This window comes from Gopherus flavomarginatus, chromosome 3 (genome assembly GCF_025201925.1).
Source record: "Gopherus flavomarginatus isolate rGopFla2 chromosome 3, rGopFla2.mat.asm, whole genome shotgun sequence".
In the NCBI taxonomy this organism is placed as follows: Eukaryota; Metazoa; Chordata; order Testudines; family Testudinidae; genus Gopherus; species Gopherus flavomarginatus.
The window spans coordinates 231,693,570-231,721,408 of record NC_066619.1 but is presented as its reverse complement, the minus strand read 5'-3'; the positions used below and the strand labels follow the sequence as shown (position 1 = coordinate 231,721,408).

Below are 27,839 nucleotides of genomic sequence, written 5' to 3'. Positions count from 1 at the left end.
ATTATTTACAATTATTAGTTTCCCAGCACTGATGTAACATTTAAAAAAATACACAGTATTTAAATGTTTAAAAAAAATAAATGCTGAACGGAAGCATAGCAGTTTGTCTACTTATAAAACATTATTTTACTATATATGGTAACTTTTCATACTAGCTAATTACCTCCTGTTATATAAAAGGGATTGAGAAACTAAGATGCATAAAAGGCAAGGGAGAAAAGAGTTTTCAAAGGATATTTGAAAAGTAGTAGAGAAGTTGGAGTTGTATGTGTATATATTTCTCTCTCACACACACACACACACACACACACACACCAGATGAGTCTGTTCTTACACCAATGTGGGTATGTCTACACTGCAATTAAACATCCATGGCTAACCCATGCCAGCTGGGCTCAGGCTTGTGGGGTTGTATAATTAAAGTGTAGATATTCAGACTCAGGCTAGAGCTTGGGGAACGTTTGTACTGCAGTTAAACAGCCCTGCAGCCCAAGCTCAAGTCAGCTGGTATCGGCCATCAATGGGTTTTTAATTGAAGTGTAGATATACCCTGAAAGACGAAGATCAGTCCATGATCTAGTTCAGAGGTTCTCAACATATCACAGGGATTACATAGAGGTATTCCAGTAGGCATAGCAACTCATTTAAATATCTGCCTAGTTTTACAACAGGCTACATAAAAGGCAGTACAAACAAATTTTCCATATAGAAGACTACTCGTTTATACTGATCTATATACACACACACCATACATTGAAATGCAAGTACAATATTTATATTCCAACTGATTATATAGCAAAAAATGAAAGTAAGCAATTTTTCAGTAATAGTGTGCTGTGACAATTTTGTATTTTTATGTCTAATTTCATAAGCAAGTTGTTTTTAGTTGAGGTGAAACTCTGAAGTACCCAAGGCAAATCAGACTCCTGAAAGGGGTACAGTAGTCTGGAAAGGTTGAGAGCCACTGATTTAGTTAACAATGCCACCCCTCTCAACTTTTGGACCGAAGGAGGAAGTGAGCTCAAAAGAGAGTCTAAATCTGTTGACCTTTAGGACAAATTGCAATACTTGTCTAGTCTTCCAAGCTTTGTAAAAGAGGAAGAATTGTGAAGTTTGTGAGTGGAATGGTGGTAGGATCTGTGTTTATTTTCTCTTTTGTCATTGTTGGCTAGTAATATTGAGTGAAATTGCTGGATCTGTAATTCACAGGATTGTTTGTTGTTGTTGTAGTAGTAAGTATTCGTCAAGGGTACCTACAAGCCTGTTTTAGGCCCTTTCATTTTGATTTTTAACAAATTAAATAACCTGTAAAAAGGTAAAGTAAAACTTCCATAACTACAGAGTTATTGCAAAATATGTTGCCCTAATTCAATACAATTATTCACCCAGGAATACCTGGAGACACAGGTGAAGAGGACTCTGTTAGTAATATGTCAGAAGATCTACAGGTCACACATATAGAGAAAGTTTCTGACACAGGTAAATAAAAGTTCCTATTTTACATAAAATCCTTAATTTAGTAAGCCAATTTATATCTAAAAACCACTGGAGAGATATTCTGAAACACTAGTTGGACAACAAAGTTCTACAAACCTTAAGTAGAAGAGAATGCCAGCACTTTATGTAGTGACTTCTATGCTTTTCATTAATTCAGTATGCATTATACATTTACAGTGCTCCCTGACAAATTCAATGAAGACAAGTCTGTAAGCAATCTTTTAGAAGAACTAGGTGCCACACATATAAAGGAAGAAGAGGATATTGGTTTAGGTGAGTCAAATGGAATTTACCATTATTTCTTTTTGTTCTACATAAATCCTGTCAGTCCAAGATTCGGAATTATTATATGCTATGGTATAACAAGAGTATGGTATTTTGATTAACATTCAGGTAAAATTAGAGAAGAGGTCAAAATCTCATAAAAACACAATACACATCATAAGCTTCTTACAGTACTCTGTACTCACATATTCTTTGCAAAGATTCAGGACTAAATATTGTCTGGCAGAGGGGAAGGGGAAGCTTAACACCTAACTGGAAAGATGTGGGAATGCCTTTTTATTGCCTTGAATATTTCCAGCAAAGGAAACTCCATGACCTCCTTTGGCAGCCTTACGCACAGTATTCAGCCTCTAAGCAGAGTATTCTCAAAGTTTTAAATGTCAAATTTAAATTTGACAGATGAGGTTTCTGTAACCACTACTTCAGAGAATCTGGCAGCTTCACATGTACCAAGAGGGAAAGATGAGACAAGTAAGTGATAGAGCATATGATTAATCACAAGAAGTAATCTCATGTCTACTAGACAACATTGCTCTTGCCCACCTATCAATGACAGAGAACTGCACTCTTAATTTAAAATCACTAAAATTCTGCCTGTGTAATAAAAGCACGTAATTACATCCTTTACAGATCCCCATGACAAACAGCATGCTCAGATTCTAAGGGAAGGAAAAACAGGCAGTCATGTCATTTCCCATAAAATCTAGTTTGAGACAGAGAGAGAAAGAAAGAAAATAGTTCTTGTGGATCAGAGTTAAGGCTATTTGTAAAATGTGTAAAGTTGCTGATGTTATGTTATCAATGTATGAACCCAAAGGATAAGGGAATTATAGGTAGAGCTGGTAGTGCCACATATAATTAAGATATACTTCCCATTATGAGACCCTGTTTTCAGCTGCATAAATCTTTGCCAACTTTAACCTTTTGGGCTGAAATTTTCCATGCCAAGTAACCACTGTATCACGATGGATGCACACACACATGGCAACTTAATTAAGGTTGCAAAAACAATCTTAATTCTGGCATTTCTTAACTTTTCAGTGCTTGACTTTACAATCTTTTTTTCTTTTAAATGTAGTGGTTTGTTTTATGTAACATGTATATAGGTTACCTTAGTCATTGCCATTTTAAAATATTTTTTAAAAACCTATATATTCTTGTAACAGTTTGTAAGAAGGACTAGTAGTTTTCTCCAGTGATTAGCCCTTAAACAAAATGAAATTTTGTAGTTTGGCAGAACTGTGATTGAGTGAGCATTGACATTTCAAAAACTGTTTTCAAGTGTAACTCTGCTAAAAACACCTCTTGGATGACACTTTGCACACAGTTTCTTATTCCAGAAAATAATTCTATCCTGCACTTCCCCAGTTCAAATAAGAAAAGTTTAATTATTCTAAATACAGAAGATAATACCACTTAGGTTTTTATGGTTACTTTGCTAATGAAATGGGGTAGGAAAAAGAAGAATGATTTTGACCCTACAAAAGACCTCCATGATTTTATTATGTTCGCAGTAATACCTTTCGATATTTTCAAAATGAACGTATAGTGAGAAACTGATGGTTGAAGCTCCAGTACTTCATAGATTCCTATGTTGATGAATAAGATTAAGACTTCGTCACTGTTATTTTTAGTAAAAAAGTCACAGACAGCTTGAGCGCGATAAAATAAAAATTCACAGAAGCCCGTGACCTCTCTGACTTTTACTAAAAATAATGGGGGAAAGGGGGCTGACAGGGGAGGACTGAAACCAGAGCCCTGCTGCAATGAGGAGTCCAGCACATGCAGCAGCTGAGAGCTCTGCAGCCCATTAGCTCCAGTCCCACCACCCCAGGGCTGATGTGGAAAATGTCACAGAGGCCTCTGAAAGTCACGGAATCCATGACATAAATCTTATCCTTACTGATGAACAATGAATGAGGTGAACACAGAGGGCTCCTCAGCTAGTATAAGTTGTCCCAGCAATATTAAAATCAATAGATCTAGGACAAATTTTCACCAGCTGAGAATCTGCCACTGGTCCTTTACAAATACTCCATACTCAGCAGAACATTACCAAAAGATTGTGTGCATCAGATAGGCATGTGGTTATTGGACAGACTCAAATGTTGCAGTTTAAAAAAAAAAAATTACATTTGCAAAGAAGGTTAATATTGCACTCTATATTCACAAAAATATGGAAATTCAGTTAACCTTCCATCGGATAGTTACATCTGGGTATCTTCCTAATTATTACATACACACACCCCTTTTGAAGTCTGATGTATACCTGAATTTTCTAGATATGAATCTGAATCATAAGCTTAGACGTGAGTAATATCTAACTTTGTTGTAAGAGGAAAATGAAATAGTGTTAATCAAAATCCTGGTCTTACTGCCTCAGTGCCCATTTCAGCATTACTACAAATTAGTTGAGGGTTCTCAATTTATCTCCCCACCCCCTGCCCGAAAAGTAAAGTACAGTCTCTAAATAGTGCCTACTTTTAGAAGTACCAGCCCACACACCTCTCTACTTGGAGGAATTCCTCTAAAATTACAGTTGCTACTTAATATTTTTCTAATAATGTCTCTATTTCACCTTTGCATTCCAGTAGCTGTCTCAATGGATTTGCCAGCAGAGGGTGCCAAAGTAAGGCATTTATTACAAAAAAGTGTCACCCAGAAAATAGTCTTGAGGTGGAAACCCTGGAGTGGTTTCGGTTAACCCGACTCTCACACACACACACACACCCCCATCCCCACCCCGGGGGTGAGGAGTTGGTCCTGCCTGGCACTTACCTCACAGTGGCAGCTCCTGTGCTGTGGGGCTGGTTGGCCTTGGCTCCCCACTACAGCCACTGCAACTTCTGGGGTTGCAGCACTACTCAGGTTTGGCCTTACTCCCATGACTGGACTAAATTTGTGAGAGTGGAGTTGTGACCTAGCTCACACGGCCTACCCTGGCTCCCATCATCATAACAGCTGGGCTAAAGCTGAGTGGCACTAGGAACTACCACACAACCCTTTGAAACATTCTGGTGACCCACTTTTGGGTCCTGACCCAGAGGTTGAGAAACCAATGTTTAGGAGAGTCTAAATCCATTGTTAAGTTTTGCTTACTCCGCTACTGGGCATGAACTAGTCATATATCTTTCACAAATCCATATCAAACACTAAACATTTATTTTGAGTGATTTTTTAAGACAACTTTTAGGCAGGGTTCATTCTAGAAATGTATTCAGAGGGGCCAATTACTTCTACTCATGCAAAGGGTGAAACTGAATTCACTCAGAGGCAAAACTAGTCTATTTGTGTGTGCGCGCACCCCCCCCCCCAATTTTGCATAGACCCATCTATCAAAACCATGGAGGAGGTCCTTACAATATTAAGTACTTGGTTCAATTTTATTTCTTAGTCTTGTTCTACAAAAGATCAGTAAAAAAAGAATAACAGCTTCCAAAGACACCTATCTTCCTAACATGCTTTAACAAAAAACAAAACAAAAAAACAAACACTGATCTATGCAGGTTATCTAGGTTCAAACAAATGTAGCAGTATGAAGAGATATTACTTCTTCATAGTTCATCCTTCCTAGGGATTCCCTCACCCGTCTGATTTTACTATAAGGCATGTTCAAGCAGATCTGTAGGTAGTCTTGCTGAGATAAGTTCCCATGCCATGACTTTAAAAACCACTGTGCTTAAAGTTAGGTGTTTAAGTCCATACGTCTCAGATACCCAAATAAATGGCCTCTTTAGAATGGCTGCTGCTGGGTGCTCAGGACTTTTGGTGAGACAGGTGACAGATACAGATTTCGGATCCTAACATAGTGCATTTCAGCAAAGGAGGGTTGGAAGAGTAATGGATGTTTTCTGTTTCAGTCACTTAGATAGTCAAATAATGCATATATCCACAGAATCTCAGCGCTACGTACACAGAGCCACGGATTTGCCCAGCACTTTGCAGAGAAAATAAAGCTACAAGGAATTTAAAAGATTGGTAATCTAGGAATAAAGAGAGAGTTTCCTCAGGACTTACCCTGCAGCAATGTTCTCTAGTTTCAACATCTTCAGGTTCTTTATCATCTGTAGCACAAATTGGCTGCCTAACATGAGACTGAAATTTATGAAAAAAAAAAAAGACTCCTAATTCTGGCCCACAAACCAAAGAAAATGGGATGCAGAGAAGTGGTCTGTGAAGGGATAGAGAAGATGACTAGAGAAGCTGCTACTACACTGCTCTATTCCCCAATGAACACACAGCAAACTGTCTTGCTGCATACCAAGCCAGTCATGCATAAAGTAGAGATTGAATGTGGCTATTGGCAAATGCTCATAACTTGGTTTGACTAACCAGTGCTGATGGAGCCAAGGCACATTAGAACTAAGGTAAAAGACTGTGCTTGATGTTTGCTCTGTGTAGATGGGGTCTTAAAGTCTGTGGCTACATTGCACTTGAGAGAGAGACACTCCCAGCCCAGGTAGACAGACTTGCTAGCATGCGGGGGGAAAAAAGGGGGGGGAAGGGGATAGAGGGGGATGACACTATGGCTTGGGCAATAACTCAGACTTTCAAGCCTACCTGACCCGTAGGTTTGAGCTCCGTTGGCTAACCAGAGCTGCAACATTCAAAGCGCTATATTTGTCTGCCCAGGCTGAGAGGCTCCCTTCCAACAGCAGTGCAGACATACCCAGAGTGCCCTTTGCTAAACTTTTAGCAGTAATTTCCGAAAAGAGCTGAAATGGTTTAGATTCTTGGTTCACAGGAAATGAGCATTATGATGTTAATGTTGTACAGAAGGCTAAAGCAAAGCAACAATTGACAAAAGCAAAAAACAAGTCCACACTGATTTTTTAGTACATTTTTAATAACTTGTTAAAGCTACAGATCACATTTTGTTGAATAATGTTTAATGGCCATGTTCTCCAATGGACTGAGGACAAGCCTAGAAGCCAGCCACTGACCCTTTGTACAGCCTTGCGCTTTTACCCTCTCTCTACCAGTTTCTCCAGCTGCATAATAAGGGTACGAATAAATTCTTGCCTCATTTGCCAGTCACAAAGGGAGTGCCACCAAATGGAGGAGAACCAATTAAATGGGAGACAAGCACTCCTCCCCATCCCAGAGAAAAAGCTTAGAAGCATGTCAGCAGTAGCCAGCAGAGAAAAAGGCAAGTCATGGTAGCACAATGTAAACAAATGGCACTTTTTTTAGAATATGTCTTGTTTGTGGATTGTGAGTGTAGCATTCTCCTCTACTATCAGTGTTCCATTGCAGATACACTGTGAACATGGCATCACAATGCACTACCGCTGAGAAGGCAGACTATTCATTTCTTGCACTTTTTCAGTCTAATTCAATGCCCACTGAAATCAGTCCATGGAAGTCATTGTACCAGATCCTTTACCAGAATCACTATATTGCCACCCTATAAAATGCATACATGCATTGTCAGTTCATTATTATTTTATTTGTGTTATTGTAGTACCTAGAGGCCCCAAATGAGATCAGGGTCCCATTGGCACTGTACAAACACATAGTAAGAAATAGTTCCTCCCCCAAAGAGCTTACCATCTAAAAAATTCATTGATGGCAATTCCATTCCCACACTTAAACTGACCAATTAGAAATCACATGGTATTTATTCTAACTAGAAGAATTTTTTTAAGGCTATCCCAGGTTTGTTTGAAAGTATTGCCATCAGATTTTTTAGCCAACAGTCCAAGAGAACAAAACATTTAAGTGAATTAACAATGAGAGAGTTATTACTCCAACAGCATGAATTTGCTGTTACAGAAGCTCTGGTGTGAGAGTGGTTATGTTTAAAACACAAATTATGACAGTGAATTAATAAATTATGTGAATTCATACAGAAATCCCTGAAGATAAAGAGAGCTTCATTAATTTCTCCCCAGAAGACTTGGCTTCTACACATATAAAGAAAGAGACAATTGACATAGGTAAGTTAAGAGTTTTCCATAATGATCTTGGAAGTATATCCCATTTTAGTGGAGAAATATACTGTTCTGTGAAGTCAAGTTAACATTCTTAAAGGGTTCAGTAGCACAAATACAGTTCTTGTTTTATCTCACCATTTAGTTGTACATACACAAGATTCCTCTAAACATGCTAATTTACAAATCAATAACTAATTAAGAACTCACTTACACTTTACAGTACTATGTTGGATATAAAAAATATTTTGTATTTGATGTGCAAACGAATACCATCTTATTTTATCCAAATAATAGAAAGTATTGGCCAAGCACCTAAAATAGCTGCCACTCAACAAAAGTTGCCATTTTAAGTCTATCCAGGCTTCTCAAAGCATTTTATGCTAGCACAGTTCTTTTAAGAGATGTATGTATGATCACTATCCAATTGCAACAGAGATGTTATGAATTATTTTAATAAGAAATTTAATTCAGATCACTTATATAAATGAATCTCATGTCAGGCCATTTTTTTCCTCAAATGCTTAATTCAAAACAGATCTGCAAACAGTTTGTCATGGAAGTAGACTAGAAATACTGATGTTTCAGAATCAATGAGCATAGAAGTCATTAAGGACAAAACTAAGTCACATTTGGGATAAAAGGGTACACGGCTGATCTGGAATCTACAGGTCTCCCACACTGCATCAAAATGCGCTAAGATACTACAGGTTTACGCTGCAATGTTCACAGGTCTAGAAAACATGACCTAGGAGAAAAAGATTAAAACAAACCCAATTGTTTCAGTCCGGAGAAGAGAAGACCGAGGGGGGAAAACCTGATAGTCTTCAGGTACAGAAAAGATTTTTATAATGAGGAAGGTAATAAATAGTCCTCCTTAATCACTGAGGACAAGGCAAGAAGTAATGGGTTTAAATTGCAGCAAGGGAGATTTAGGTTAGACAGTAACTTTTTCCTAGTAATTGTAAGCATAGTTAAGCACAAGAACAATTTACCTAGAGGTTGTAGAATCTCAGTCACTGGAGGTTAAGAAAAGGTTACACACACATCTGTCAGGTATAGTTTATATAATATTTAGTCCTGCCTCGGTGCAGGGGACTGGACTAGATGACCTAGCAAGATCCCTTCCAGAACTACATTTCTAGGATTTCTACAACAACCAGAACTACAAAGCAACTCTATGAAGGTGACATTGTATGGGGGAGACAAAACTATATTGAGACCAGAACAAAGCAACATCCATCTAGGTTCAGAGACACAACCAGGTCACATGAATGCAGCAAGAACTTTTCATGTAGAATGATACTATGAATAATGAGATATCATGTGAATACTTTCATTTGTGTACTATGCGAATCAATTGGTTTTCTGTTCCTGTCATGTAATATCCATTCCAGAATATGAATCACTTAAAGACAGCAGTGCACAAATAGATTAAAAACACAACATGGTTAAGAGGAACGAGCCTGGGACTAGGAGTTAGAGATAGGAATTCCTGCATTCTAATCCCATCCCTGACTCACTGGGTTGCCTTGGACAGGTTACTTAAAAGCTTAAGAATCACCATATGAATCAGACCTGTGGTCCTCTGGTTCAGGATCATATCTTCAGCAGTAGCTAGTACTACATTACAGAGGAAAGTGCAAAGATTCCCACAGAGGACAATTATGGAGTAATTAGCCAAATTTTTGTAATGAGACAATTACTGGTTGGTTTATGGCATGAAATATAAGTTTCTGAATCTCAGTTTGCCTTTCTATAAAATTTACAATTAGGTGTATTATGAAGATATAAATATTTGTAAAATCCTTTCAAAATACAATGAAGGTAAAAAGAGCTGCGTAACTGCTAAGTACTACTCTACAGTAACTCCTCACTTAACGTTGTAGTTATGTTCCTGAAAAATGCAACTTTATGCAAAACTATGTTATGGGGAAATGAATTCTTAAGCGCATCCAATGTAAATTGGGGGGTTAGGTTCCAGGGATTTTTTTTTGACCTGACAAAAGATATTATATACATATATAATATAAGTTTTAAACAATATAATATTGTACACAGCAATGAATGATTGTGATGCTTGGTTGAGATGGTGGAGTAAGAGGGTGGAATATTTCCCAGGGAATGCCTTGCTGCTAAATGATGGACTAGCACTCGGCTGAGCCCTCAAGGGTTAATACGCTGTTAATGTAGCCTCACACTCTACAAGGCAGCATGGACTGAGGCAACAATAGATGCTGGGCAGTAGCTGCAAACGCTTCCCTGAAAAAACTGAACATGATGAGGAGCTCACACTATCCAGCTGGAGCGCACCACTCCTTCCTCCTGATAGCACATGCATGGCTGCACAGGTGCTGACTTTCCAAAGGCTCGGGGGTGCGTGCATGAGAGAGATGTGCACTGCTCCTTTAAGTACTCTGACCCCCCACTTCAAGTATGCTGCTCTTTTAAGCAGATCAGCCAGTTCAGACAGGAAGCAAGCTCCCTCCTTTCTGTCTGAGCCTTGTCCCCCTCCTCTGCTTTGTGGAGAGGGGATACGGAGCCGGGAGAGGGGCCAGGAGCAGGGGGACATCCTGATACAAGCATGCCTCTCCCACCATCCCCCAGCAAGCAGGAATCTCCTGGGAGCAGCTCCAAGGCAAAAGGCAGGGCAGGAGCAGCAGGGCAGTGAGGGGAGGGCCACCTGAACTGCTGCTGGGCAGCTGCCAAGCCACATATTTACAGGGAATTTAGGGGAGCTGCTGCCCCCTCCCCCCGGTTCTAATCACCACAAGGAGGGGAAGCTCTTCCAGAGAATCCTGCAAGCTGTGGACAAAGCAGGCGGCTGCCAAACAATGTTCTAAGGGAGCATCGCACAATTTTAAACAAGCTTGTTCCCTAATAAAAATCAGCAACATAACATCATCCCAGTTAACTAACTTACATGTACAGTAATTAAAGTTATCTCACTTATCCTGATTGCATCCAATAAAGTCATGCTTATTTACTAGTGATCTTATGTTTACAACAGTACACATAGTTCTGTCCTTCATTAAAAATCCAAGTGGCCTAAGACATCTAAGTATCCAGAAACAAGGAAAGAGGAGAAAAAACTCAACCTTCCTCCAGACCCTGAAACCTCAGAAAGGGTGAAATCCTAGCTCTACTGAAGTCAGACACAAAACTCCCACTGGGCAGTAAAAGTGAAGAAGTCTTGAAGAAGTCAAACTGTTTACATAAAAACCTGACAGGGAAAAAAAAAAAAAAAAAAAAAAAAAAAAGTCTTGTGTCATGAGACTTGGGTTCTGAGGAATACTGATGTTGTCAAGAATTCTGAAGATTCTTAATCAAGCTTAAAACCTTTAACTTTTTATTTTTATTACTATTTAATAGATGTTTGTGTACTATACAGAATGCAAATCTGTATTAATGGAACAGTATGGATAAGGTATCAATAAAGCCCTACATTAGAGTCTTTCCCTTTGACTGAAGCAGGCTGAACATGGCTCCCTCCAAAGGGGCACAAAAATCATTCCATCTGTCGATGGAACTTTACTAATTTCACTCTAGTGAAAGCACCATTGGGATTCAGCACCTGTGAACAACCAAATAACAATCCCTACTTGATAACCACATCACCCCACTGCATTAAAGAAGCCCTTTAAAAGAGTTTAAAACCATTTAAGTTAAAGTCACATCTCTCAGTTAAATTTTTGAAGACATAATCCTAATATTTTTCAACTGTCCATTGAACCCTCCAGTAAATATAGGGTAGACAGGACCTACACTTGCAGTGTGAAAAAACCAACAATGAAAACAAAAGCCATAAAAAGCACACACCTTTGAAGAAAAGAAAAAAACAAATGAGAGGACACAATCCTGATGTTTTTAACACCATTTTTAAGTATTTTAAACGAATTAAAATAGACATAAAAATTAATAGTGGGGGGGAGGGGGGAATTGTGGATTGGATACTCCCACACATCTTTCCTTGAAGTAGGATAACATGGCTAGCTGTCTATCAAAGGCTTTGTCTTCATAGCAAAAAAGTTGTTGTGGAGACAAGGCAAAGGTAGTTTGTACCTCAACTAGCTACATCAAGATAAATCCTAGGTGATTGGGGGGGGGAAGAGAAGGACTGATAGACAGCCATGCTATCCTCCTTCAAGGACAGATGAATAATATTAGAATTATGACTTTAGAGATTAAGAGTTATCTTGAGTTAGCTATCCTTATGTAAAAAAACAAAAAAACACAAAAACACAAATGTAGTTTTTTTGGCAAAGAAGATACCACCTAAGGCAGTGGCTCTCAACTTTTCCAGATTGTTGTACCCCTTTCAAGAGTCTAATTTGTCTTGTGTACTCACCAGTTTCACCTCACTTAAAAACTTACAAAAACAGATATAACCACAAAAAAGTGACACAGCACATGATTATATGGTAAAAATGAAAAAGTAAGCAATTTTTCAATAATTATAAAATAAATCAAAATATAAATATTATACTTACATTTCAGTGGATAGTCTACAGAGCAGTATAAACAAATCCATATCTATGAAATTTTAGTTTGTACTGACTTCGCTAATACTTTTTAATGTAGCCTGTTGTAAAACTAGGCAAATATCTAGATGAGCTGATGCACCCCCGGAAGACCTCTGAGCCTAAGGTACTTATCTGTGCCCCATTACTGAGATATTAGAGTGCCTCATAATGGTTAACATATTTATCCTTCCAACATCCCTCTGAGAAGTACAATTACTTCTCTTTTATATGAAAAGGTACGGAGGTACAGAGAGACTAAGTGACTTGCCCAAGGGCACACAGGAAGTGTGTGGTGGAGTAGGAAACAAGGGGATCTGGGCTTCCCATTATCAGGCTAGTGCCCTAACCACTAGACCACTTCTAGCTAATAATTAGAACTGTACAGGTTAAATTGTAAAGGTCACAATCATGAGATGGCTGCTTCATCAAGTCAGTGTCTCTGGCACTTCTGTCCATTTTATAAACCAAACATAACAGAGCTCCTGTGCTAAGTAACTTGTAATGTATATAATATATAATTGTTATACAGAATGAGAAGTGAGGCATAAAACAGCTACAATACAGTCTATATTTACATCACATTTGTATTTGCTTGGCAATATTTTGAATTGCCAAGTACTGGAGAGATCCATTAGATAAGTAAAAACGGTCTTAGCTTAATTCTGATTATTTTTTCCAAAAGGCGAGATACAACTGTCTCAACCAATTTGCCTAAGTGTTAACTTTAATTTAAAAGACTGTAGTAATATTTATTATGGATCTGCAAAGGTGGGGAGAATATATGCAATTCACATAACAGATTTAACATAAAACTGCATTTTTTCTAGATGATGATTCTATAAGTACTACTTCAGAGGATATATCTGGCCCATCAGTAGTGAAACAGATAACTGCGACAGGTAAGTGCCCAGTTATATATATCTCAGTTTAACTTTTTTTTTTTAAACTGATCTCTACTGTGGATTCCAGCTGACATTGTTTATTACCTACTTCAATTCAGCTGTGCATAAAATTGAATTGTCAGAGAGAGACATAGTAAACTTTTAGCTACCAAAACACTTGTCTTGAGTGTACACGGAGGTAAAATGTGTACGTGCATCTTGTAAACCATTGCTCCCATTTTAAGGTTTTAATTAGATTAACTATTGTTCTATCAGTACAGTCTCAAGTTAATTGCAGTGAAATTATCTAATCTACACTCGAGACAAAAATGTGTTTTTCACTAAAGCTTGGGTGCATCTATAATCATGGTAGGAACGACAATCCCTTCATATTCTCTAGTATGTATGCTTGGAGCCTCCAGACTGGATCCTGGTGGCAACTATTGGGTTTGAACCCCCAGAAATGGCCTTCAATACCTTGATTTACTGAGTAGCAGTCCCTATACCAACTCTACTCAGTGGGGCAGGAGCGCTGTCCACACACTAGTCTCTGTTCTACCAGTAAGAACTGCTAGAATAGAGTCATAGTGCATATAGGTACTTTCTGTACGAGCACCAGAGAGAGCTCCTACCACACAGTCACTATGAACAGAGGTCACATTCCAACAAATTACATAAGCACACTCTTAACAGGCCACTGAAGCTGAAAGAACTATTCCCATGTCTGCAGTTAAGCTTCTGCTTATGTAATTTGCTGGACTGTCCCATTGTTGTTTTCTTTAAATATATTATTTCCCACTCATATTGAACTATTAGTAAAATTCTGTCACTCTTAGTAGTTTAATCTTAAATTACGTAGATCTTCAACTGTGCCAGCTCCAAAAATACAGCTTTCCTGACAGTCTCTTTCTAGCTTTCATCATTGGTCTCATTCTGCAGCATATCCAAAACTCTGCAGTTCATTAGATACAAGGTTAAAAAGTATGGTATTATCTTACACTTCTATTCAGACAGTTACACTGACTTCTCAAATACCTAAGAATTAGGTTCAGAATCTTAAACACTAACCTTTAAATTTATTTCATACAGTACTTGTTCCCATACAGTAGCAAAACATACTTCTTGGTGTTCGAACTTACACTCACACTTTGCTCTATACCCAATTTACGATTGATATCACCACCCAGACACGAGGAAACATCTAGATACTGAGCTTTTGCTCATCTAGCGTCTCTACCTGCTACAGTTTTTGGTCTTCATGATGCTTTTGTACTAGTACATCCCTTTCTACTTCTAAAGTTAATATGAAAATATTCTTACTGCTGATACAGAAGTTGCTGTTTATGCTTGAACTCTAATTGCTACTCTCTGTACAGCTTTGATACTAATGTTTTAAAGTTAATAATACATTGCAACAATAAAACAGACAGAATTCTATTGCCATTTGAAGGCAACTTAGGTTTTATTTGCAGAAAAATATTTCTGCATGCACGACTGAACCTTTCCCATACATTATTGCAACATATACACCTTTAAAGTCCCAGAGTTCTTCCTGACAACCTATTCAGAAACCCTAGTTCAAATGTTAATTCACTCCACACTCCATTACTGAATAAAGTTTAGCTACAGATATACTTTTATTTGTGTGTATTCTGCAATCCTCAGTTATTTGTTTCATTCATATTTTCAGACAATTTAATTCCTTTGGATGAAGCACAGAATCACTTTAGGGTTATTACAGTTCATGATACAGGAGCAGGAAAACACTGGAGTGATAATGAAGTCAGAGCTCTGATAAATATATGGTCAGATGAGAAGATACAACAAATGCTTGAAGGAGCAACAAGAAATAAAGAAATATTTGAGGAGATTGCCAGAAGGTTAATGAAATTCGGCATAGACAGAGACTGGAAGCAGTGTCGCACAAAGTACAAGAATTTAAAATATGAATACCGCGCACTGCAAAAAGAAAACGATCATCTTGGCAATCCCAGACGAAAGATGAGGTTTTACGATGAAGTTGATTGCATCTTCAGAAGACAACCTCTAGCTGCATCTAGCTGGGGATGTGAAAGTTCTAATCTCATATCAGGTATTAGACCAATAGTGAAAATACCACTCTCTTAACACTCAATTTATAAACATGACAATTTTCTGCTCTCTTTGACATTGAGCATTGGAGTTAGTTGAAGTGACAGGTTTTGTAAAATTATATAGATGGTGAATTCTAAGAGCAGTAGCAAATAAGAGCATAGGCTTTATCATATCCAAGCAAAATGAAGGTGTAAAGACCAGGGAGCCCATTTCTATATAGTAAAAAGTGCTCCCCATTAATCTGATAACAGCTATGTCATGGGCTGATACACATCGCTGCCTAGGATTATATTTTAGCCCAGATGTAATTATTACCTACTTCATAAACTGAATCAACCTCAAGTTATACTGTTTATTAGAAAGCAATATCTTTAAATGTTTTATTTTGGAATTCTAATGTGGTCTTCACAAACTTGCATTGAAGAAAAAATGTACTGTTATAATTTGACAATGAATCATTTGAGAACGTAATGAAGTCTTACACCAGTGTCAACTCATGGCTGTCTCTCAGGTCAGCACCAGAAAGGAGTACTGACACGTGATAACTTTGTAGCAAAGTTCATCTGATTTCGGGCACTGGATTTGTGAAAGCAAACATACTTTCTAGTGGCACTTAATCTGTCCAGGACATTCCAATTGCTGCTCTAAGCCATCTTCTCTAAACACTTCTTACATATCAAAGACTTTTTGAGTTTGTCTGTTTTTAGAACACCTCTAAAAGTATATTTGTTCATAGAATACTTTGTTTTTGTTTTATAAGAGTCAGTGGGAGACATTAGCACAAACACAGGACCTTGGGGTATCAAGAGAAAAGCACGTGATGGTAAGAGTTTTTTTGCCTTTTGAGGGTATGCAAATATTGTTGCAGAGTTGAATGCTAGGTGCAAGTTTAATCAAATATTCAAGTCATAAGATAATAAATGATTGATTGGTAAGGCTGTAAGTTTATCATGGAGGTCATGGAAGTCACAGATTCTGTGACTTTCTGGGACCTCCGGGACTTCTGCAGCAGCTGGTACGGCTTGCCCGGGGGGCACCTGAGCAGCTTGGGCAATCCCAGGGCCAGCTGCACAGGCTGCTTGCTGCTCAGGCAGTCTCAGGCCACCATGCTCCCCTCTCCCAGCAGCAGCAGGAGTTTGGAGGGGGAGGAGGGGGACTCAGTTGTAGGAAGGGGTGAGGGCTCTGGGCAGCGCTTACCTCATGGGGGAGGAACAACTCCCCAGAAGTGGCAACATCCCTCAGCTCCTAGGCAGAGGCACTTCTGCATGCTGCCTCTGCCTGCTGGCATGGCCCCCTACAGCTCCCTTTGGCCACAGGTCCCAGCCAATTGGAGCTGACACTCGGGGTGGAGGCAGCGCACAGAGGCACCTCCACCTAGGAGCTGAGGAGGGGGGATGTCACCACTTCCAGGGAAGCTCAGAGCCAGGCTGCACATCCTGTCTAAGCGCCCCCCAAGATTTAGTCAGGCGTATATTGTACAAGTCATGGGCCATGAATTTTTGTTTACTGCTTGTAATCTGTCCATGACTTACTAAAACATAGCCTTACTTATTAGGCTAATCAAGAGGTTTCCTCGTGATTCTGTGAGGAAATTGTTTGATTTCTTTGTCCCAGTGCTCACTAAGAGGGAGAGAAACATGCCAGCAACAGAAATTTCTCAGGCCTTGAACACTAAAACCTCAGAAAAGGTAAAGAAATTGTACTGGATGGATGGCATATAAGCCATCTGAAAGAAGGCCAAATAAAAACTACTCAAGAGTGGAGGTGTTTGGTGCCCAGTAGACACTGGTGAGTTACTAACATGACACCCATATTTAAAGAGAAAGACACCAGGGAAAGCACCAGAAGCCTATAAACCTGTGAGCCTAAACTTCGATACTGAGAAGATTCTAGAATCAATTAACTATCATGAACAAAAGGAAACATGTTAAGGGGAGAAGATTGGTGTGTTAGTGTCAGCAAAAACTCATAAAAGAGGTACCATACTTTCCTTAGTAAGTAAATATTGGAAATATAGATTAAACAAGAGACTGTTGGCACAGTACCCGCTAGGCTAATGTAAATGGTTAGCTAGAAGATCACTTAAAGTGATGTTCTATTTGCTGAACAATTGGCTTTGTTAAGGGTGGACTGATTTAAAATCAGAGCTATTTAAGTAACCAAATTTTAATCAGGATTTCCATTTGTACTTCAAGTCATTTTCCTAAAGATAAACTGTATAGGATGGATCAACCTAACACAGAAAAGGTGTCAACAGGAAAAGGGTTTTCCTTGTTTGTGATCATTGAGTTATACCTTAAGTGGTTACAAGATTCAACACACTGATCAGAGATAGGATCAGAGGACAGAAGTGTAGAGAAAAATGAAGTACTATCAGCTTGATATCGGGCAGTAGTTAGAATACAGTAAGCAAGCACTGGGATACAGAGAAAGGAATAGAGCACAAATCAGAAATCTAGCAAGATCATTTCTGGAGCAATACAAGTCTACATAATACAGCAAACTATCAAAACGTTGAAAAAAAGACAAAGATGATGATGGTCTCCAGCATTAGAACCAGGTGGTACACAAAAGTTAAAAAACAAACAAAAACAGGTTTGCAGTCACTAAAAGGACTTCAGATCTATATGCAGAGCAGCAAAATGTCACAACAACATTTCTGAGAGTAACCTGCTCAGAAAAGAGGTATAAACTGAAGCTAAGAACGAACTATGGCTAGGCAATTAAATATTTTCATTTATTATGAGCTTATAAACAGTCTGAAGAGAGCACTTGTGAGTGGCAAGCAGAAGAGTTTGAATACCTGAGATTTAACAATGATTTTACATGAAATTGGTCAGATTCACTCCCCACTGGACACAGTATTAAAGTTTCAGTTTTGACAAATCAGCTTTTTTCAACAGAAAAATGTTTATCACAGAATTCCTGACTAGTTCTAATGATGACCCAGATACATCAGACAATTCTTCTCCCCACCAGCAAAATGTGATTGGTGAATAATAGCTTTAAAAAACAAGTGTATGCCAGTCTGTAGAATTATTCAGTGTAGACTCATCACTTTGCTTGTCCTCTCTTTACATTGCTATGCCTCTCCCTCCCACCCCCCGCCAATAATATACTATGCTTTCTTCTACAGAATCATCACCTGGTCCACTTAAGAAGAGTGCTTCTGAGAAAGCTGTAGTACAGTTTCAAAGAAGTTTAACAGACAGAATGCATACAGTAACAGAAGGCAAAAAAGCACTTTTAGAAAGGCTTTGTAAACAGGAAGAAACACAGGACATCAGCAGAACACAGCTGTATGGTGATCCTCCAGCTATAAAACAGGTTGGTTTAATGAACTTTCTACCAAACTTGCATGCAAAAAGAAAATACAAACAATCCACAGATGAGAGATCTATTTGATTATCTAGTCCATCCACACTAGTACAGGATTGTTTCTCTACAGCAACTTTGTACTTGACCTATTTAAACCTAAACAGGAATGAGGTTCCCATCACTGCTCTTGGGAGACTATGCCACAGATTAACAGACTTAATGGAAAGGAAATTTCACCTTGTTTTAAGCCAAGATTTTCCTTTGCTTTAAAAACTTCACCCCATCCCTTGCAGGTACACTCTTATTGATCATCATAGCAGTTACTCCTCCTCCTCTACAGTCATAAAACCTTCAAATACTTGAAGCTTATCACAGCTCTCTCTAGCAAAGTGAGTGGGAAGTGAAAAATACAAGCGTCCTCTGAACGAAACCAAAATCTCACCCAATCGAGTTGCTGCTGTGCTGTTTTCCTAAATCTGCAGGCAGAAAGTTCTAGTGCCAGGGCTTCTGCGCAGGCAGAAGTATAAAATTAATAAGACTGGTCAGTTTCGCTACAACTGGTCAGAACCAATGTGTCAGTCACACTTCTGCTGCCTTGCACTAGACCTTTTCATAAAGCTATCCAGGACAATCCACATCTTTTTCCTGTAAATTTACAACAAATTAGTAAATGAAACATTGACAGTCTGACCCGACTCATTACCTTTCACTTGCTCAAGTTAAAATTACATACTACAGTGACAAGCATTTTAGAAAATATCTGAGAATGGTCATTCCACTCCATCCCTTAATGAGTCTAAATCTTTCTGGAGTTTCTTGTAGCCCACTATTATTTCAATAATTGAAACAGCTGTGTCAACAGTTAACCAATTCACTGTCTACTACCTCCTAAATACAGAAATCCCTGTATTATCCACTCTCCACTTTAAGAGGCAACCATTCCCTATGACTACTATCACTTAGCCAGTTTTTAGTTCTCAACAAGACTCTGCCTCTTACCCCATAATTATTTATTTCCCTGTTAATCTTATGATGGGTCTTATACAAAGCTTTCTGAAAATTCAAGTTAACTTATTTTCACTGGGTTGACTTTATCTGTTATTAACTTTTTCAAACAACTCTAAGAAACCAAGCAAACACGGTTTTCCCTTGCAGAAGCTGTTTGACCCTATCAATCTATACAGCAGCACATTAGAAAAAAAATCCCAACTAAATGACTGCTTCTAAATTAGCTGTTATTGCTCAAAAAGCTGGTTTTGGAGTCACCATGGATAGTTCTCTGAAAAATTCAGCTTGTGCCCAGCAGCAGTCAAAAAGACTAACAGAATGTGAGGAACTACTAGGAAAGGGATAAAAAGCCCACAAATTATTATACCACCATTATATAAATCCATGGTGCACCCACACCTTGAATACTGTGTCCAGTTCTGGTCATCCCCTCTCAAACAATATAGTGGAACTGGAAAAAGGTTCTGAGAAAGGCAACAAAGATGATCAAGGTTATGGAATGGCTTCCATATGAGGAGAAATTAAAAATATTAAAAGGTGCTGTTCATCTTAGAAAAGAGATCACTAACACAGGATATGATAGGTCTATAAAATCATGAATGATGTGAAAACAGTGAATAGAGAAGTATTATTTTCTCTTTCCCACAATATAAAAATCAGGGATTACCCAATGATATAACAGGCAGCAGCTTTAATATAAACAAGAAGTATTTACAGTGAGTTTAAAGCATTGCGTAACTGGAGTTAGCTGGCCCATGGGGAGAAGAATTAGAAGCTCTAGTGGTGTTGACACTGGAGCTAGTAATGCAGTGGGGACTCAGCTACTCCATGCTCGTAGTACAAACAGTGGGTTTAGGCCCATTGCAGTCTGACAGCTCTCATTTAAGCCAGGAGACAGTGCCATTAAAACTCAAGTTATCTACCCCTGAGTTAACACTGCAGTAAAAACAAATTATCTCAATGAGGCACAAGCCAGAACAGAATCCCAGTCTCCCCTACAGCATTGCTCTGCACCAAAAAACCCACAAGCCTCCTTCCTCCCCATACCAAACAAGGATGAATCTTAGTTTAGTCACTAAAGTAGACAGATTTTTCTGGTAAGAAAGATCTGTTGTTAGAACAGTAATTTTTCAGAGTAGAACATTTTAGTCAAATTACTGTCTAGTAGAGAGTATGGCAGAGCAGTCCTGCAATCTCATGGTATACATTAAAATGAAAACTGTCAGTTTCCAAACCAAAAACTGCAATGCAGTGTCACGAGAAGAGGCTAGACCATGAAGCACAGAAAAAAAAATTCATTTTCAGCATACTAGAACATTTGAGAGAGTGACTTTCAGAGTAATTACTTTTCCTTTTGAAGCATAACCACTCTTCAGAGGGCTGAATTTCACTGTCTGCCAACTTTCAGAACAAGTGTACATGCATGCTGTCTATGGTCCATTTTCATTCCACTTTATTCCTGGGAAATGTAGCATGTTTTCTCAGCAACTTCCTTCTTCCACTGTTCATATTCCTTTGGCTCAGAAATAGTAACATATGTCTAGTATAATGAGGCATTTGGTGCTAACATATGCTGCTACACTGTCCCACTGAAGTAACTCTACACATAATGCTTCATTTGCTTGGATAGTTAGAATTCTCATACAAACCATCTTTGCTTAACAAGTCAAATTGATTATCATGATTGCTGTGCTATAGTTAGTGTTGAGTGTCCTTTTCTGTTTAAAGATAAACTGTTCTAAATATTCTAAAATCCACAGAATTACTCACATGGTCTTGAAATTTACTGTGCCTTATGGCGGTGCTAGGTAGCATTAGGATCCAAATTTGGGGTTATTTGAGCAAGTAGTTCCCAAGATAGAGTTCCCCCCAGAACCCCCCCCCAGCATTTTACAAAGCAATTCATTCTTCTGAGTTTTTTTTCTGCCCACACATCTGGGTCTCAAACTTTATGGCTTTAATTGTTCCTTGTCTGATCTCAATTTCTTGGCATTTATCTCAATTAGTGCATGGCACCCACTGCTCCTTTGGGGAAGAAGTATTCAAGCTTTTAACCTTGGAGTTGGAATTCTAGGTCAGTGCAAGCTAAACCATAGTGCATAGTCATAGGAATGGATGGCTGAGAGGCCGCTTAGCCCATATCCTCCCCTCCTAATGGAAGAGGATACCCCTCCTCTTATCATGGTGAAGCCAGGTGGTGAGGGAAGATGTGTCCCATCTCTCATGGCAATGGCCAGGGCCCAGAGGGGGATATGCCTCACAAAGTGGGTAGAGGTGAATGGGGCAGCAGTGATTCCCAACCCTGAGGAGGGCAGGGACCCTCCCCACTGTCTATGTAGCTGGGTTCTGGAGCCTTCTTACTGCCCCAGTGTAAGCTGGGATCTGGCAGGCAGCTGCCCCTGAAGATGTCCTCAGGAATGAGAAAATTGACAGAGATGAATGGAACGGTTCACACTCCTCAGAGCTATTTTTCAGGCTCTATTCATCTCTATTGGGTATTCAGCTGAGTGGGCCTCTTCAAACCTCTTTGAGCCTCCTATGCTGCAGATGGATGTGTAGAGCCCTTCCCCAAGCACCAGGTTCAGGTCTGTGGTAGGGATTCCATAGCTACACTTCTTCCCCTTCCTGTGTCCAACTAGTCCCATGGTCCTATGAGCTTATCTGGGCAAGGAGAGGGGGTGAAGCTGATGAGGTGAAGGAGCTTAGAACAGTGGAGGGATATGTGTGTGGGGCTCAGAAAAGCAGGGATATGCAGATAGTCAGAGCAATGGGTGTGATGAACAGACTGTTAGAAGAACTGAAGCAGTACGGGGGTCTCTGAGCAGTTAGGGAAAAATGAGAGATCAGAGAACTGAGAGAACGTGGGGGAGGGTGTTAGAACAGTACATTGAAGTGGAAAGGTGGGGTCCAAGCTGGACAGCGAGGGATACTGGGGGGCTTTATCTGTCCCCCTAAAACCTCCACATTCATGTCTCCTATGTGTGTCCCCACCAAAAAAAAAAAAAAAAAAAAAAAAAATCCTCACTGACTCCATGATAGCCCCTGCACCGTTTCTGCACCCTCTACCCAGTTTCTCAACTGGCAAGTTTGATGGTGACACCTGCCTCTTGTGGGGGAGGTAAGAGAACTAAGCTGTGCTGGACAGGCAAAGAGACAGGAGATGATACAGAGGCAGTGAAGGAATTAACATGCAGCCAGTGTGTTCTGTGACAGAGTAATCAGTGCCAAGCAAAGCAACCAGAAGCAGTGAAGGATGAGAGCAAGGGTGTGTGGTACATTGTGTTACTGAGAATTTTTTTTTTTTTAAACCAAGAAAATTAAATGCCCAGAAAAACTTTAAACACATAATTAAGGGTGCGCAGTGGTACCCATGGCTGTTCCAGAATGTGTAGAGTGGCTAAATTGAAACCTCTGAAAACCAAGAAATAAAGTTAAGGTGCACAACACACACACCATCTTATCCAATTTAAACAGCACAGGGAATTTATGTAGACTGAATACAATTAATTACTGAACATAGCCAAGATAAGAGGCTAAATACCATTACTTTTTGAAAAGGTGATGTTGGATCTTTTAATCTGAACCATGGCGTAAATCTCACTTGAAACACTAGGTATGGATTTAAGAGGGGAAATAGCCACACACTGAATGATTAACATCAGTTCTTGTACGATCTACACATCCCTTGAAGGCCATCAATCCAAGCATTTAACTGGCTTGCTCTTGATCCTACTGCAAAATCTGACAGGATCATAATACAAGGGAGGTCTGTTTACTACAGACTAAAACTCTCTCTCTCAAAAACAAAAAACAGGGTCTGTCTATGTGAAGACAACAGACAATGTATCAAGTTTATCTATTGAGAGCAGAAATACAAGCCAACGATACTCTGTTCATTCCCTCTAAAGCACGTGACATTGTCAGAAGACAGGATACTGGGCACGATGGACCATAAGTCTGACCCAGTATGGCCGTTCTTATGCTCCAACCTGCAATACTGAATTTAGATATACGGAAATCTGTGGTTAAGGGGGAAGATACTGTTAAACTTATTAGTTAGTAAAATAGATTACAACTTCTGCATCCCAAACTGGTAATACTTTGAACGTTGAATAAAAATGTTGGTCAAGACCAGATTGGTGAAGAAAAGCATACCAATGAAGTCTGAGGCCTAGTCAACACCTAATCAACCTAGCTACCTTGCTTAGGGGTGTGAAAAATCCACCCCGAGATATGTAGTTAAGCTGACTTATGCCCCAGTATAGACACCACTAAGTCAATGGAAGAATTCTTCCAACAATTTTGCTACCGCCTCTTGAGGGGAGTGGATTATCTATAGCAATGGAAAAACCTCCTCCGCCATTGTAGCAAGTACTTACACCATGGCACTACAGCAGCACCGCCATAGCTGTAGTGTCTGTAGCATAGACAAGCTCTCAGTCTCTACCGCTTTTGGACTCTCATAACAAATCCCACACAGACCCTGGTTTACTACCCATCCCACATTCTGAACATTGACTAATTTCAATAAGAGTTCTGCACAGAGTGGGGCTACATTTCTCCTTTTTGGTTGGAAGAAAGCAAAATGCATTCAGGTGTTTTGTACACAGCAGTGGTACACCTTACTGCCTAAAATATCCATCATAATAGTTTCTTTGGAAAAAATTAAACCTCACAATTGTTCCAAGACCGACTTTTTTCAAATTTGTCCTTGTCAAGGACACAAATGATGTTTTTACTTAATCTGTAGCTCAAGCTACTCCATATCTCTCTCCTCTACCCTTAATTTAAAAAAAAGGCAGGATTCTGTCAAAATACCAGTTTTAGAATGACCTTATTCCTTGGCTCTCAAATAATCAAGCTAAATCAACAGACTCATCCTTAAGTCCTCTCCACATTAAAACTTGTGTAGCAAGTGTTTGAAAGTTTCAAAAACACAGTCTACATCAAGGATTCACAAAGTGGAGGTCACAAAGTTATTACATGGTGGGAATCACAAGCTGTCAGCCTCTACTCCAAACTCTGTTTTGCCGCCAGCATTTATAAGTGTTTTTTTTTTATTTATAAGGTGGGGTGGGGGGAAGGTCGCACTCAGAGGCTTGCTCTGAGAAAGGGGTCACCAGTACAAAAGTTTGAGAATCACTGGTCTACTACATCTACTGCTAACATGACTATAGAATGTGTTACAATCATGCTGAGAATCAGTGTGTTAGACAGGCATTTCTATAGTAATCACCACAGCACTGGTGTTTATAATGTCACACAACAAATTCTGGGATATCTTTAGTATATGAGGATGCATAAGAGGTTTAAAAATAGGGTTTGTTTTTTTTAAGAAAAGGTTAGTTAAAATATGCTAAATGTCCTCCACAGCACAGTTAGTGCTCATGTGAGAAGGCTGGGAGTCAAGGACTATAGATGTGTCTCATAGGGCCCACTTGAATTCCCACTGACTACAGTGGGAGTTTGATTAGGCTCTTAGGACTTGTCTTCAGGAGAGTTTTACTAATCTTAAGTGACTGTGGGTATGGCTGCACTTGCAGTCGTACAGCGCTGCAGCGGGAGCGCTCCTGCGGCAGTGCTTTGAAGTGCGAGTGTGGTCATGGCACCAGCACTGGGAGAGAGCTCTCTCAGCATTGCAGGTACGCCACCTTCCCGTGGGGATTAGCTTACAGCGCTGGGAGCTGTGCTCACACTGGCGCTTTGCAGCGCTGTAACTTGCTGCGCTCAAGGGTGTGTTTTTTCACACCCGTGAGCGAGAAAGTTGCAGCGCTGTAAAGCAACAGTGTAGCCAAGGTCTGTGTTATTTTTTAATTTAAGCTGGTGTAACGGGATCAAGCACACAGTGGAATAAAACCCCAGTTTGAGTGCCCTAAACTTTTTAAACCAAGAATCATGAAAATTATGCATCTACTGACTCATTTTAAGTGGTGAGATCACAGATGCCAAAAGGTTTTAATTGCTGTGCCCACTGTATCGTAGAATATCAGGGTTGGAAGGGACCTCAGGAGATCATCTAGTCCAACCCCCTTCTCAAAGCAAGACCAATCCCCAGATAGATTTTTTACCCCAATCCCTAAATGGCCCCCTCAAGGATTGAGCTCCCAACCCTGGGTTTAGCAGGCCAATGCTCAAACCAGTGAGCTATCCTTTCAGACTGTGTAAGGTTTCGCCCCCCCCCCCCCCTCAGAGCCCCTCTAGCACCGGTGCCTGTTCCTCTCACACACTAGCCACACATAAAAATAAGTCATTAGTGTTTGTGGCACATTATACAAACACCGCACTTTTTACTCAAGCATATGATGTGCTAATAGTCCTTTGTTAGTTGAACTCTTGTGTGTTTTAACATGCTCTCTACAATTGCTTCCTCCTTGTTGATCAATTATCTCAAAGATTCAGTCAGGTACACTGCAAGCTTGGTCATTTCTACCTTTTAAAATTGGAGATAAATATCGTTAAATATCAAGGACCAAATTCTTCCCTCTGATGTATTGCCCATCGTTCCCTTTAAAGTCAATCATCAGATGGGTAGCCGTGTTAGTCTATATCCACAAAAACAATGAGGAGTCCTGAGGTCTACAGATGCTTGTATCTGTAATTTTCACTCCAAGCATCTGAAGAAGTGGTTTTTTAATCCACAAAAGCTTATGCCCAGATAAATCTGTTAGTTTTTAAGGTGCCCCTGGACTCTTCTTTAAAAAAAAAAAAAAAAAAAAAAAAAAGCCAGTTCAAGGCCCTCAGCGGTTTACTAAATGTCCTTGTTGATTTCAGTATAAAGCCTAAAGACCTTATTTTAGGGCTGACATAACTCCCACTAAAGTCAGGTGAAAGGCTCCCCCATACACTTGAATGGGATTTGGATTGGGCCTTAATTGGTGGGCCCCTCAGGAGTTTTTATTCCCCCTGCTACAGATTTTGCTTTTATATATTTATTTTGTTAATGTTTTATAGAGAACATGGCTTTAATACATACTTTTAAGTTAGAAGAAAATGAGTTTCATAAAGCACATCTGATTCAATTCAATTAATGCTGAATTTTAATTTTGGTTTGCAAGTTACATTCCATTTGGAGAAGAGAGAGATAAATCATATGGCCTACTGATGACATACAAATGGTTTTAATCTGGGAAAGAGTTACTTATTATTTGTACATACTACTAGTTCAACATAACCTGAAGAGAACTCTTTTAGTAGGTTTCAGTTAAATATCCAAAATGTATCAAGATGTTGTGCACTGCATTTATTCCATGGCTGTAGCACAGATATGCGACAGGTACAGATGGATGAAGAGAGATCAAAATTATAGAAAAACAATCCTGATCAAGCAGCACAGCCTTAATTTAAAATAAGCAATAGTTTACTCTGTGCTTCATGTCTTTATTGAAGTTGATTGAGGTGAAACCCAACTCAGCCCTGCCTACATGTGTTAACTCATCAAGGAGCAAGAACTGCTCCAAACCCCAGGCTTCTGAGGTAGCATTAGAACAGGCCAAGGTCAGTTGTAGGTTATTAGAACATACAGGGCTTGCATGTAAAGCAATCACAAAACGGAAGCTCTGGGGAGCCCTGGTGCTATTGTGGGTTACAGTGTGCAACGGGGGGGAGCGGTGGGGGTGGGCGCGCGCAGAGAAGAGATGTCAATTTTGGCTAGCGCCTCTAGAAAACCTGAGCAACCACTGGATAAACTGCAGCTTTTGCATTAGGATGGATGCCCCCTGCACCTACCTCTCCTCTATCAGGGAGCACGCAGTCAGTGAGTACATAAATAACAATCGTAGATACTGTGTCGCCCTTGCCTTACTTGTGGTGCTTGTCCCGTGCCCCCGACCCACTTACCTGCGCAGGCCCTCACCTGCCACACCTCCTCACGTGCACCCGCCCTTTATCTCGTGCAGCAGGCGGCCCTTTCACGCAGCCTCCTTCCCCCACCCCCTTACCTGTGCTGTAGCCCCACCAGCCCTAGCATGATCACATGGGGCACATCGAGCTCCGTGGGCCACGAGCCGGAGGCGATGCAGCCGAACACGCCGCACTCCTCCCGGATCCCCAGCTCCTCAAACTCCATAGCAGAAACACGTGCTGCGCCTGCCCTTCAGCGCGGGTCGTGGCGGCCGCGAGCGACCTCCTGCGCGAGCCCAACTCCTACTGCGCCGGCGCCGCGGTAGCCAGGGACAGAACAACGTCGTCCCGCCCAAAAGCCCGCCACGGCCTCCCTTATTTACATACGGGGGTGGGGACGCTAACGATTCCCCCCGCCGCGCCTACGATAGATGTGGGGGAGGCGGGGGCGGCCGCTGTGT

The 27,839-nt window shown here is 40.0% G+C and overlaps 1 protein-coding gene across 2 annotated transcripts in view; it reads right to left on the bottom strand.

The window, feature by feature from the left end:
- PPAT (phosphoribosyl pyrophosphate amidotransferase) overlaps positions 1-27,828 on the bottom strand; it is a 69,470-nt gene extending 41,642 nt beyond the window's left edge. Inside the window, exon 1 of one of the 2 annotated variants that reach the window (XM_050947783.1) lies at positions 27,477-27,828. In XM_050947783.1, coding sequence (XP_050803740.1) covers positions 27,477-27,604 — 128 coding nt within the window. In that variant the 5' untranslated portion in view covers positions 27,605-27,828. The remainder of the gene's footprint in view (positions 1-27,476) is intronic. The other variant, XM_050947781.1, reaches the window with a different exon arrangement.
- Between the last annotated feature and the right edge of the window lie 11 nt (positions 27,829-27,839).